Raw genomic sequence first — 13,155 nt, forward strand, 5'->3', positions numbered from 1 at the left:
ACACCACCACCACGAGCGCTGTGAATATCAATGAGCGCTCATGAGATCCCACCAACCACCAGGCAATCACAAGGATGCAAAAAGTAATTCCTTTATTATCTTCACCGTCATAGATTAAAATCATAGTCTGAACATCAATATAGTCTGAACAGTCCACATCTGAGGAAGATGTGGGGACGACTGCTGCCAACCCTTTTGCAGCCTCGTGAACCATCATATACAGTAGCAGTAATACCTGCAATAGTTTAAACACCTTAAGAAACTTAATGCCTCAAATAATTCCTAATTTGTTTCTTTTTTTTCTCTTTTAAACTGCAGTCTTACAACACAGACATCCAAGTACTTTAGTTTGTGCAAAGAATCCAGTGTTAAATCAAAAGTGTTCCCCTGTTGTCAAGTCATTCTTCAGAGGTGTGGTGCACTATGGGAAGACAATAACATCCAAAAGAAGAGGGGAGGAAAAAAAGAAAGAAACTGAGGTCCAGCTTCATTATGTAAAATGGGACGGAAAATCTCATTTTAACTGTTTTTTTTATATAAATAGGACAATCAGAATTAGGATGTCTATCATAACTTACTGTTGTTTAACACAAAACAAAAACCAAAATACAAAGAAGACGAATCGGTTGAGAGCCTGAGGTTCAATGAGCACGGACCTGGAACCGGTACACACTACCTCACAACTCTCGAGACGGTGTGTAAGGACAAATGTGAGTATGCGAGGGTGACTGTTGAGTATGCATGGTTTAATGAAAGATGGAAGGTGTGTGCTCAAAGAATACTATGACAGTATAACAGATGACTTAATAAAAGGGTGTATATACACAAACGCACACAACAAAAAGATGATTCTCTCAGAGAAAAATAAACTACCATGGCACGGGACAACGATGGGGTTCACTGAATAACCTGCTCCTGTTACAGAACCACTGGGAGGGGTATAAAATAAATGCGGCTGTACTGAGAATTTTGAGGAAATTAAACTACTTGCCCATGTTACCAGGGAAAGACGGTCGGCTGGCAAAAAAAACAAAACAAAACAAAAAAAATGGCACGTCACTTAAACAACAAGGCAGATGTCACTCTGCCACAGATGATGGACAAGAGTGAAGTTTCCTCTTTCCACATCTGGAACTAAGTGGCAAAGTCTGGTCACCCAGTAGCGACGGACAGGGGTGCTGGTTGTCGGCGTTGCAGCGCATCACCCTGGGTGAGGCTGCAAGTCAGCAGATACATCATGACATCACCCACGCCAGGTCTCCCACAAGCTGATCCTACAGTTACATGACTTTGTCCTGGAATATGTAGAGGTTGTTGGTCGTTGCCACGGCGATGATGTTGTCCTGGGGATGCCAGGCAGTGTGAAGGATCTTCTTGTTGAAGTCTAAACTGTCCACGCTGATTTCGTCCTTCTTGCGCTTGCCACCTGCGCACACCTTGCGGGGCTTTAGGACCTGCATGGGCTTGCTGTTTTCACGGGACGCCTCCAAAGTCACGTCCCGTCTCTGGCCACGATCGAACATCCGGAAGAAATTGTTGTAGGAGCCAGTCATCACCACACTGACGGGACACAGAAGAGTGTGTGAGCCTTTCCCGCTACAGGACTCGCGCACATTTGTATAAAAGTTGCTATTTTCAAACCCAACGCCTTTTTAAATTTCTTCGTGACCATGTGAACTCTGCTACAAGTTTGTGCATTTACAGTCAAATTCTGTAGATTTAAACATAAATGGAACAATGTTCTGGAGGTTAAAAGTCATTTAAGGTCGTAATCTAATGCCAAAATTCAGAACAACAAAGCAGGTTCTGTGTCCAGCGCTTTGAATTTGGTGGACCACAAGACTTTGAAGATGAACCATCTTTACTCTGACACGCAGTCAGGAAAGGTGGTGCGTTACTTTGTCAGAATCACCTGTCATTGCCATTCCAGCAGCATTCAAACTTGTCAAAGATGCAGTCATTCTCGTAGAGCGAGCACAGCTTGCTCCTCAGGTGCTCGTGAACCTGTAATGATCAGAATCAGGTGAGGGGGGGGGGGCTTCTACAACAGCACTTCCTAACATCGACAGAGGCGTAAAGCTCCTACACATGTAAAAAAAAAAGAAAAAGAAAAAGAAAAAAGAGAACTTATCAAATCTGATTTTGATCCAAACCCTGTACTTATTACGCTGCTTCTCTAGTCAGACCCAGATTTGACGTAAAGCCAGGTTAAAGGCGCCTCCTTGTGGTCAAGATTTGAAACAGCAACGAGTGATCAAGATGGAGACCCTCAGACCAAGTTGAGATCAAGAAGACTTAAAGTGGTGGGATGCATAAAGGTGTTGTTCAAACCGACATCCTGATCAATTGGACGTTAATCAGCTTTGGGTAATAAGCACTTTGAAAGGTCCGCAGTGCCATCAACAGGTCGTAAAGCACATGATAAATCACTAGCAATCCAATGAGAGTTGAGACTGCCCTCAGGCTCACCTGGTAGGTCTCCACTGGCCTGTTCTCCATGTTCAAGTCCCAAATCTTTATGGACAAGTAGTCTCTGGTCATCATGTAGCGTCCGTTGTGGCTAAACTTCACATCTGAGATCGAGGATATGATCTCAGAGAAGAAGGAGCGATTACTGGGATCTTCAGGCTCCTCAAATACTGGACAAGAAAAAGAGGGTAAGTCCATGAAATCAAGTGTCGCCCAGTGACCATCAGGGCAGAACATTACCCCTGATGAATGCAGGGAGACTTAACATTTGGTGTGTAAATCTCAGGGAGATAATCGACCAACACCAAGGAAGTCAAACATCCGTCACTGTCACATCCAAACAAAACAGCTCAAGATGGTCTGAATGCTTCCGGGGTCCAGCTGTGTTCTGTTTTCGGAGCTGTGTACCACTCTCCCTCGGTAGCTGCCTTTCCATTCACCCTAGAATTGCGCAAAACCTAAATATCGCAATTAAAAAAAAAAAAAAAGGGAATGGAAACACCTAAATTTCGAAAAACCTCTCAAATATTGTCTCAAACGCAAAATTCCATTCTGAAGGTCAGGAGGGTCTTCTAAAAACAACAAGAGTTTTTTTTTTTTTCCAAATCGCACCATTTTTAACAATCACGTAGCAAAGTAAAATATTGACGTAAATCTTCAAAAATTTGATGAAAGTAATCCAACTGTGGTCAGCAGTTACGAGGTTTTGTTGAACTTTTCTACACTCGTCATTGTAGATACAAGACACACAGTATTTCCTTCCGCTGCTGCTATTACTCACCGTTACAGTGTCTCCTCATGCATTTATGACCCACGACACAAAAAGGCTTCATACATGGTTTTGTTTGGGATTTCTTGGGCTGCAGGTATAATTTTGGCTGGTGAGCTAAAAATCTATTCTGGACACCTTTCAAGGTAGAGACCTCAGAGTGAGGAGAGAAGGTACTCACATTTGGAGTGCTTGTCACACAGCGCTGAAACCCTCATGTCACACAGGCGGATGGTTCCTTTGCTGCTGCTGTACACAAACGTGTTACACTGATGAGGATGAAACTCGGCTGCTGTGATCACCTCTGTTAGCTCCTCCATGTTGGCCGGTTTAATGTCAACAATATCTGGAAAGCGCGCCTGTTAAGGGGAAAACACGATTCTTGCGTCATCACTTTAGCTGGCTGATGAGGCTCATGTGTGAGCAGGTCAGCCGCGGTCCGTGTAGTCTCATCTACTTCCCCTTTGGGGTGTGACACACTAGCTTGGTCAGATCAACTAGGACATGCAGTTTCAAGAGTGCATCCTCAAGCTTGTGCGTCACTCTTACGGAAGCGGTTTGCCAGGACACGCTTGGCTCAGAACAAGCTGGGATGCCACAAATCAGGCGGTCACAACTGAAACTGAATGAATCTTCCCTCCCTTCTGCAGCTGAATGTGAGGACAGTCCTCATCGCACTCAAGAGCACATATCCTCCCAACATCCAGGTGAAGTACAAATCTGCAAAATAGGCTGGAGTGGAGGGGCCCTGAAGGATACTGAAGCTGCGATCGGTGATCTCCAGGTGCCAGAGGTTTATGCGGAGGTCGTCTGCAGACAGGTACGTCTCGTTGTCGCTGTTAACTGAGATTGAGTTGATATGGTAGGTGTGAGCGTTGGCGAACACTCTTCGTGGACTGGCCTCCACCATGAGGTCCATGGGTATCAAAACTGGTACCTGAGACACGACAGGAAATCAAATTAAAATCCGAGTACGAAGAAGGTAGGAATTCATTCTGAGGCTCTGAAAGCTCAAGCTGAGCACCACCAAGGTAGGAACATCAGTCGACTCTTATCTATTTCAGCTGACAACGATGCTCCATTTTAAAATTCCATGATGTTCCAGGATGCACCGCTCCCATATTACTGGATATCAGTCCCATACAGACACACACACCTGGATGCTGCACCAAACTTTTTTTTCTGTGATTAACACAAGAGCAGTTGTGTATTTTTGAATAATAATGATTCCATTCATGTGTATTTGTGCATCTATTTGATTAAAAAGTAAGGACATTAATGTTCAAGTTGAGCTTGACGTTGCCAGGCTGTTCCACACACACACACACACACGCACACACGCAACTTCAGTATTTGGCACTTTATCAATACAGGGAGCATCTGAAAAATGTGAGTCATGTTTTGGCTGTGTGTAAGAATCCTCGTCTGGTTGAGTAATCCCGCCCCTCCCGGGTGGTGCATGGCTGAAGGACAGACCCGCAGTGACGTGATCGTGTTGGGATCTCTGTAGCGTCCATCCTCCTCTTTGAGGTTGTAGCCTTCTGGTCTCCTGTCTCGTTCACTGATTTTCCACAACTTAATTGTCTTGTCTGGAATAGATAAAGAAACAAAACGTTGCAAATGTTTGTACCAACTCTTTTCAAAAGGAAAAACGCTTCCTCTTGGCCCAGCTGTAAGGTTCAAAACTACCTGGACATGTTGCTAAGAGTTTAGTTCAGTCTGTTCCCATAGCACAGGGTCTGAGCTAGTTGAACGCGCTAGTTTAGCAGTCCTGTAGCGTGCCACGCTAGAAGAGGTGATGAGAGATTAATGAAAGAAAAAAAGTTAGGGGTACATTCACGTTTACGACAGAATATTTCTGAATGAACTTTACAAACAGACAAGATGACAATAATACAGCCATGCCGCTTCATTTTTAAAGGCAGAATCAAAAGATGCGACGCTCAAAAAAATGTCCTCTGCTCTATGTTTTCATCCAAGTCTTTTGTATGTTTGTACCACTGCATATCAGCGGGTGTGTAACTAGTGGAGTAAACAGAGGGAGCGTAAATCTTCAGTGGCCTCAAGATCTGATGGTGATGATGATGATGATGATGATGCAACAATCTCTGACGGGACTCTGATTATTCTGCATCTTAATGTATCACATCCTCAGTTGTCTGTATTGCCACACATGGCTCATTGTTCCATCATTTCACACTGACAGCTTCACACTGATGTGCTTTATTTCATATCATGACTGACAACTGAGCTGCACCGTGCATCGCTTTGCACTGGGGCCCGGGACAGAACCCCCTACTGTTCCCGGTACGGGTTTCAGTCCCCATTTGTCTCTGCCTTCCAACAAACACAGCAGGAAAGAGAAGAGCTTGACTGAGATGCACTATATAACTGAGCTCCAGAACAGACCAGCGCTGTCGTCTCCGGGACAATAAATTATTGATTGGGGACAAATATAAATCCTCCTCAGCACGCATGTTCGGCTGAGGAGGATTTTCTACTAGAAAAGTGTAAAATGAGCCAACCCTCCGTGTAGCTGCTGAAGTGCCAAAACCACTGCAAGAGACCTGTGACAGCGTCAGAATGTTTGATGGAAACCTTCATCTCAGTCACACCCTCAATTTGCACAACTTGATGAGGATCCTTACACGCCGTAACGTTGCAGCTCCCCAGTCCAGGATTAAGACATAAACCTCAAGGATGGAGGTGAACATAGCACTCAGCCAGCATCAACACCTTCTTGTTGTAGTAGGTAACACTGAGAAATGTTCAGAAACACTAACAGCTGAGGACAGTTGTCAGCGACTGCCTCCTACTTGTTCCCTGCCTTGTTTTCTATGTTTGATTTGAAATGTGTGAACGCCTTGGGAAGTTCTATGGCTATGACTGGTTAACGCTAACTCACTAGCTAACATCACCGTGTGGCAGTCAGCTGCTCTGAGCAGACGTGTTGAAAAACAACCTCAACTAATCACAGCTCCTTCTCTGGAGATTAATCGCCCTGCTGCACAAATCCAACTATGAAAAGCCTGATTAGCAACTGTCCAAATGCACGTAAGACAGGAGGTCCGCCGATGCCATCAATTAGCATGACGACGACGTGCTTTGAGCTCCGTTTCTCTGTACCGAGTGCTGACTGACACTGGACAAATGTTCAATTTACCATTACTTTTGACTGCTGTGGTGATGTGATTCACAAGATTAATGGGAATTCTTACTTACTTACTTATTATCATGTTTATAGAAAAAAACAACATTGAAATGGGGGGGGGGGGATCTGTGCTGCTGCGCCACAGTACTTCATTTAAATGGTATTTGGACACAGATTTGGCCTCAGGTTTACCATCACATCCCACTGAATTGGACATTATTGAGATCTTGAGAACATTCTGATATATATTCACTGTCATCAAGCTGACAATTACATCGCAAAGGCTTTTAATAACGCCATTGTTTTGGTTGGGATTTGTCCCCTACTGGTCTAATTAGCTGACTCTTGAAAGAAATCATTTAAATGATGTCTTCACGTAATACTGACAATAGCTGACAAACCAAAACAACATTTAGATGTTTGGGACAGTTTATAGTCACTTTGGGATCGTTAACATTTTAATCAGGGGCGTCTGTTTAAAATAAGAGCCCTGACACACACTTGAGCGGAAAGGAGGACAGACGCGACCAGCTTCTTTTGTCTGGAGCTCCTTTTGCGCCATGATTTCCAGGCAGGAATATTACGCTGCTTTTATGCACTACGCACAGGTGGGAAGAGGGGAACAGATCATTGCACCTCCTGGAGGTAAAAACAGCGCTAAATCAACGGCTGTGTGAAAAGGAAAGCTGGAGCGGCGGAACTGCTCATTCAAAAGACGTTGCTGTGGTTTCATAACTTCGCTGTTCTGCGGCCGCCCATGCAATTCATCACCCACAGCCTGTCAGAGACAGCTCCATAGCAGTTCATAGTCTTCACCTGTCTGAAACAGAGTATGCTTAAATACATATAGTCTGGTACGGGCAGCTACGAGAGGGCAGCGTTGCTCTCGTCCCACGTGGCATCAAACCTGTGACAGAGGAAGCTGCAGCAATGGTTTCAATCTAGTGTGCAGGGACCAACTCACCATTAGTTGACAAAAGGAACTGAGCAGCGTTCTTCTGAGGAAGCCAGCGAATCTTATTGATCTTTTCTTCTATTTCCAAACTCTTCAAGTAGTCAAACTCTGGCTCATGGCTCTGGAAAGTGCTGTAAACATTGTATTCGCTCCGGAACTGAGGCTGATTTTTATTCTTCCAGAAGCCAAGGGAGACAAAGATAATGAGAACTGGCGTTAAAGACTGACATGAGTTACGACAATACTATTAAGACTTAGGATTTTTTGTGGTCAACTAATTCGTGAACAGTTGTGGTGGGTCTGACGGCTGACCTAAACACGCAGCCATACCTCTATTTCCTGCTGGAAAATGACGACTCGCCCACCCTTGTCTCCTGTAGCCAGCAGCTCCCCTGTGTGGTTAAACTCAACAGTGGAAATGATGTCCGCTGCCAAAAAAGAAGGAAGAAAGAAACAGAATTACAGTTTTGTGGTGGTACGCCGCCACCAGCAGTGGGCATCCCTCAACCCTTGACAGAGCCTCTAACCAGAGCTGCACACTTGAATATGCTGGGTTGTAGATACTGCTCATTTCATGAAGGCTACAGCAGTTTCCTGTCTTTTCACTTTTTGGATGAAAACATCATTGATGAGGTATTTCGTATTCATACGCTGTGTTGTTGCCTCTCTGGTCTTTTTCAGAAAACGTCTTCACTGTTACTTTTGTCTGAGCCAAGGAACTCCCACCATGGTGACTTCAGGTGGGTTCAGCTCAGTTACAGCCCAGCTCTGACAGGATTCCTAATTAGGCCCCTCAAGGGAACACAACTGTGGGATAGACATCACATCCATCTTGGATCATCATCATTTTGTTAAAAGTCGGGTATCGGCTCTCCCTAGTGGCTCCGTGCAAAAACTGACAAAAATCCAAATCTTTATTACGGCTTTGCACAGCACAGGAACCTGCACGCGATTCATCTCCCCTCCGTGGAGGCTGCCTGGCCGCATGTAGCCAAAGGTCAGAGGTCGCACAGGCCCCAGCCATGCATGAAAACGCTCGACTTCAAAGAGGATGTAGAGATTCCCTCAGAGATCACAGCGAGCCTTCATGTTCATTCAAGTTGGTTATATAATGCAAGTAACTGGAGGAATAACGCTGGCTCACATAAACTAACAGCTTGTTGATTATATCACATTTGAAGTTTTAGAGGACTTTAAAAGCTGGTGTGATCTAAAAAAGAAATTACCGATGAGGAAATCAGTTGGGTGAAGTTGGGGCTGAGGGGAGGGGTCCCTCAGCTGCCTGGAGCACATGGGCACGAACCCACATGTGAGTGGCGCAAGCAGGCAAGAGAGATTTCAGCTGACCTAGGAAATTTCATGGTACTTTTTTGTGGTAACCACATAAGTGATGTGAAAATAGCTGTGGACACAAGCATTCATTTGAAAAAATAAATAAATAAATAAATAAATAAAAATATCGTCAAATAATGAACAGCATCTAGGCTCAGATGATGCAGCTGCATAATCACAATAAAAGGTTTCATTTTAGTCAGTATTAATAATCACTCATCACTTTATGGTGAGGCCAAGCTGGGCACCTGCTAAAAGATTCGCTGTCTGTGTGGCTCTCCTCACAACACGTTACATTTGTAACCACGTGACTGACGGTTCATAACCAGGCAACAGTGAGGTACCTTCACGCGTGCTTGTTTGGATTTATTCAATTGAAGAGAAATGTTTGACGAGCCCTGGAACAAGTCTGACAGGAGTGTCGTTACAGCTGGCTGCTGTTTTATGGCCCTAGACAAGGAACAGCAGTGAAGTTGACTACAAAACTGTCAGGTTCAGAGTTGGATTCACAAATCAAAATTCCAGTGAAAATGCAAACCATACTCACAGATTTTATACTTTTTTTTTTTTTGCAAAAGTGAAATAATACACTTTTAGTTATACAAACGCACGTGAGAGTTGACCGTGTGAAAGCATCTCATCCTGGGGCAGATTTGTAGTTATATAGATTTTGGATGCTGTGGTGTTGGTATGTGGGCAGGTGCCAATCGCTTCTTTGTTCATTTCCATTTATTCGTTTATATTCACCTCAAAATTGTTATAATTTACATATGAGAGGTCTGCAGATGTAGGCAGACTTCCCCTGCGTCACACAAGAAGAAACCTTCTGATGGTGCGTCTTTGTGAGTGCGTACACAAAGCCCCCCCCGGCTACATCACCATGATCCCAGACAGCATTACGTATTTACCCCAAAAACAGTATGTTGCCTTATAGGCTTAGACGCATACATTCACTTACTGAACCCATTCTTGCTCACTGAACCAGAGGGGCAACGGCGCATGAGGTTATAGTGGTTTTTTGTGGACGTCGTGTTGCCTCAGGCCCAAGGTCGGGTCAAACCTCAGACTGGGAGTATGTTAGCTCGCTAGGCTACTTGAGATTAAACCGAATCGCTCATCTTTAGGGAATTAAACAACTTTTTTTTTTTTTTATCTGGTGACATTATTCAAAAATAATAAAAACATCACCTCAATCGCCTTTCAGCGTTACATAGGCACCTGTTTCAGCACACTTCTTCCAGGTGTCAACCAGTTAAGACCCAGTTTATTACTGGCCTGCTGCGGGGGGTCACATCAATCGTGATTATCTAGCCAGTGAAAATGGGACCAACGCAGAGAGATGATCAGATACCTTCAGCGACGTCATCATCAATGGCTCCTTTCACCTGAGAGAAGCACCACTGCATGTCACCTCCAGGACCTACAGAGACAACAAGCACACATGTAGCTACATTACCAGCTGAAAACGAACGACAGTCTTGATCACGATTGCACTTTTCTCAATCATTATGACATTAATTACTCATTAATTCAAATAAATCTGGGTCATTTTCAAAATACACCAGTCGGACATTTCTGCTGGAGTCTCCTCGGCTTCACTCATCATCTGTTTGTGATAAAGAAACAAGGCAGCGAATATCAGACTCGTGAGCGATTCCAAATGTTGCACGTGGAAATGTCACTTTTCATCTGACTACGCTCACACGTGTTTTTCATCTGTCCTGTCAGATTGTTTGTGATAATCTGACTTGTAAACGCGTTTTATATCTGTTTGTGTGCAAAAAAAAAAGACCATTTGAAGCTGAATGTCAAGTTCTTATACCCAAAGGAGCATGAGAATTTTCATAAAAATTCCGTGGTTTCTTCTGTATCACCATAACTAATAGGGCATTACACAAGTACTCCATGAAAACTGAGGACTGAACAAATCTGCCTCTTGACAAGTGAAACTTGAAGCCTTTTTTTTTTTAATGGAATTACGCGTAAAATGTCTCAGCCTCTCCAGCTGGTCCTCCCCATCTCTTAGATAAGCGAGTGTAGTCAGTACCACAACCATCCCTCCTCGTACTACAGCCTGTAGTGGAAAAGGTGAGCTGGTGCAACTCTACCCACAGTCTTCAAACATCATTTCTGTTGAGCCAGGGAAACTGCTACACCTACGGGTGGAGATTCACCGCTGCAGAATTTTCTTCAGTCCCGATTTGATACCAATATTTATCCGATGCCAGAGCTCTTATTTCTTGAAAAACATGATAACACCTCCTATCAGAAGGGCAAGAAAATGTACACAAATGCATTAAATACAAATGGATTCTGTGAACAGTATATATGGATGAGAGACATGTTCTCATGTTGCATTTCAACGATTTCCAGTCAGTGAATTATGCCAGTTTGAATCAGAACCTGCTTCTGATATCCCATCTCTACTGACGTGAGACTCCTTAAAGTCAGACTTCTAAACCTCGCCGCTCTCCTCAATCAGACCTCCATCACGCCACTCAACAGGTTTTGCATCCTCACAGCTCACAGCGCTATAAATATAACACATGTAAAAATGCAGTGCTGTTACCTTCTACTAATCACTTAAATAATAAAAAAAAACCAGTCCGGTGAATCTGTGGAAGTCCAACCTGTGATGGAACAATGAACAAGTCTGCAGAGTAATCAAGGACGTTTATGAGTCACCGTGGTTTCATCACACACGCATTCTGAGATGAATCATGATTTAAACAGACACAAGCACAGGGTTGGCAATGGGTTCTCACAAAACCTACCTGGGATCAGACTTCCCCTGGTAGAAATTTTCAGAAAGCAAAAGAAGCATTTTAACTTGCAGTTTTTTGACTGTCAAGAAGATAACCTGGAGTATAGAGACATTTCACTCAATCCCCACCCAAATGGACGTGTACTAAATATACTAGTGACCCATTTTTGATAAATTACTACGTGGCCATCAGTCTATTCTGGGTAAAACGGTTGATGCTTCATATCATGTTTAGTAATTCTATGTTTGCTGCCCAAATAGGAAGTAAAATCACATGTGAAATGTTACATCAAGCAACTGAACCTTCTCCATCAATGGAGGGGCAACTGAATGTGTGTACCCGACGTGATGAATCAATCGCTTCTTTAGTTTTCAAATGAGAAAATGCAAACAATATTCAACAGCGAGCTGAGCAGCCGGCCTGGCGGACTGCCTGCATGTCGGTAATGTCACAGTCCGAGCTAACGTTAGCTCACTGGCTGCCCTGTCAAGCCAGTCAAGGCATGCTAAACAAAAATGTGTGCAAAGGAGCGGGAGCCGCAAGTTACGTTCTTCTCCTCCAACATTAACAGCAGAACAAATGCATGGCATTAGTCGTTTGCAGGTCTCTTGCAAAACAGCCAGCCTTGTTAACAATGTCAGGTGTAACTATATGTAGCTAACATGCTATGAATGTTTAGCTTGCCAAACTGGTCCCGAGCTAGCCACGGCTAATGTTTGCTAGCACATACTGGCTAACTAGCTTTAGCATGTAAAGGCGGTCGAGATGGGTGATGACAGGGACGTTTGTTTGCTAGCTAACGTTAGCATTAGCACTAGCTAAGTTTGGTTAGCCAACTGCTGCTAGCTAAGCTGGCTGTTAGCGGAATCTTGCGAGTGCGGTGCTCCAATAAACCGGGTGCTGTTGTAAAAAACCCTCTCGTTGCGTTTATGAAAAGTGTGTAATGGTGAGTTACCTGCCATGACGAGACAGACAGTGGAGCTTGTCTCAGTCAGTCACGATCCTGCTTCCCACTCCCACGCGATGGTTCGTGGGTTCTTAACTTTTTTCTTCCGCTGAATCTCCGCTGTCCGGCGGCGCAACCCTGAACGTCGGGCGCTGAATTCACCGTAACACCACTTATTTTAAAACACCCCGGATCTCTCCCGCTCCTCACTCTGCTTCCCTCTGTGTGTCAGCCTCTCTTGCCGCCGGCTACTTCGCATCCCACGAGTCACTTCTCCCCCCACCCCTCTCCTCGCCGCCGTCTCTTCCTGCAAGTGCACCGAAATGGGTTTCTTTTCTTTTTTTTTTCTTTTCTTCTTTTTTTTTTTTAAACCACGGGCGCGCACAGCACGTCAGATGCGCAGGCACGCTCGGGCGCATGGACCAGGAGACGCCTACAATTATCAACCCCGAACACCAGAGTGGAAAGATGGACGGAATGCAGGTGTTCCAGTCCAGTTACGGGACAGGAGGCGAGGTGGTGGTGCGGTGGGAATGAGCCGCCTCCGTGTCCCGGGCACCAAGGCAAGGAACGTTCTCGGGAAGGTGGGTTCCATCCTCCTGGTGGACTTAAAAGACTTGAACGATATTTTAAACGAGCTTGATGAAGGGCTGTACCACGCAGGCATGAACCAACCAACCAGTCGACATTTCTTAATTATTTAACATTATATCACCTGTGTGATATTAACGTTTGTTCTCACTGTAAAACAAACACAAAACAAGTTTT

The 13,155-nt window shown here is 44.4% G+C and overlaps 1 protein-coding gene across 1 annotated transcript; it reads right to left on the reverse strand.

Annotated features, from left to right (window-relative positions):
• Nucleotides 1–92: 92 nt before the first annotated feature.
• ppp2r2ab (protein phosphatase 2, regulatory subunit B, alpha b) lies at nt 93–12,893 on the reverse strand. The gene is made up of 10 exons (XM_086188514.1): nt 12,397–12,893; nt 10,028–10,096; nt 7,675–7,772; nt 7,354–7,519; nt 4,715–4,827; nt 3,998–4,175; nt 3,420–3,584; nt 2,470–2,639; nt 1,913–2,004; nt 93–1,560 (listed from the first exon to the last, which is right to left on the reverse strand). The coding sequence occupies exons 1-10, from the start codon at nt 12,401–12,403 to the stop codon at nt 1,281–1,283; spliced, it is 1,338 nt and encodes a 445-aa protein (XP_086044640.1). The 5' UTR covers nt 12,404–12,893; the 3' UTR covers nt 93–1,280.
• Between the last annotated feature and the right edge of the window lie 262 nt (nt 12,894–13,155).

The sequence above is a fragment of the Aulostomus chinensis genome, chromosome 19, assembly GCF_037954235.1.
Source record: "Aulostomus chinensis isolate RoL2024-O1b breed Wild chromosome 19, RoL_Achi_v1.0, whole genome shotgun sequence".
Taxonomy (NCBI): domain Eukaryota; kingdom Metazoa; phylum Chordata; class Actinopteri; order Syngnathiformes; family Aulostomidae; genus Aulostomus; species Aulostomus chinensis.

Bases quoted from the DNA above. Each gene is read 5' to 3' on its own strand.
- ppp2r2ab (XM_086188514.1), bottom strand. The intron at 3,585-3,997 runs GTATCCTTCAGG...CGCGCTTTCCAG, and splicing joins GATCACCGATCGCAGCTTCA to ATATTGTTGACATTAAACCG. The intron at 1,561-1,912 runs GTGATTCTGACA...GTGTCCCGTCAG, and splicing joins TGCTGGAATGGCAATGACAG to TGTGGTGATGACTGGCTCCT.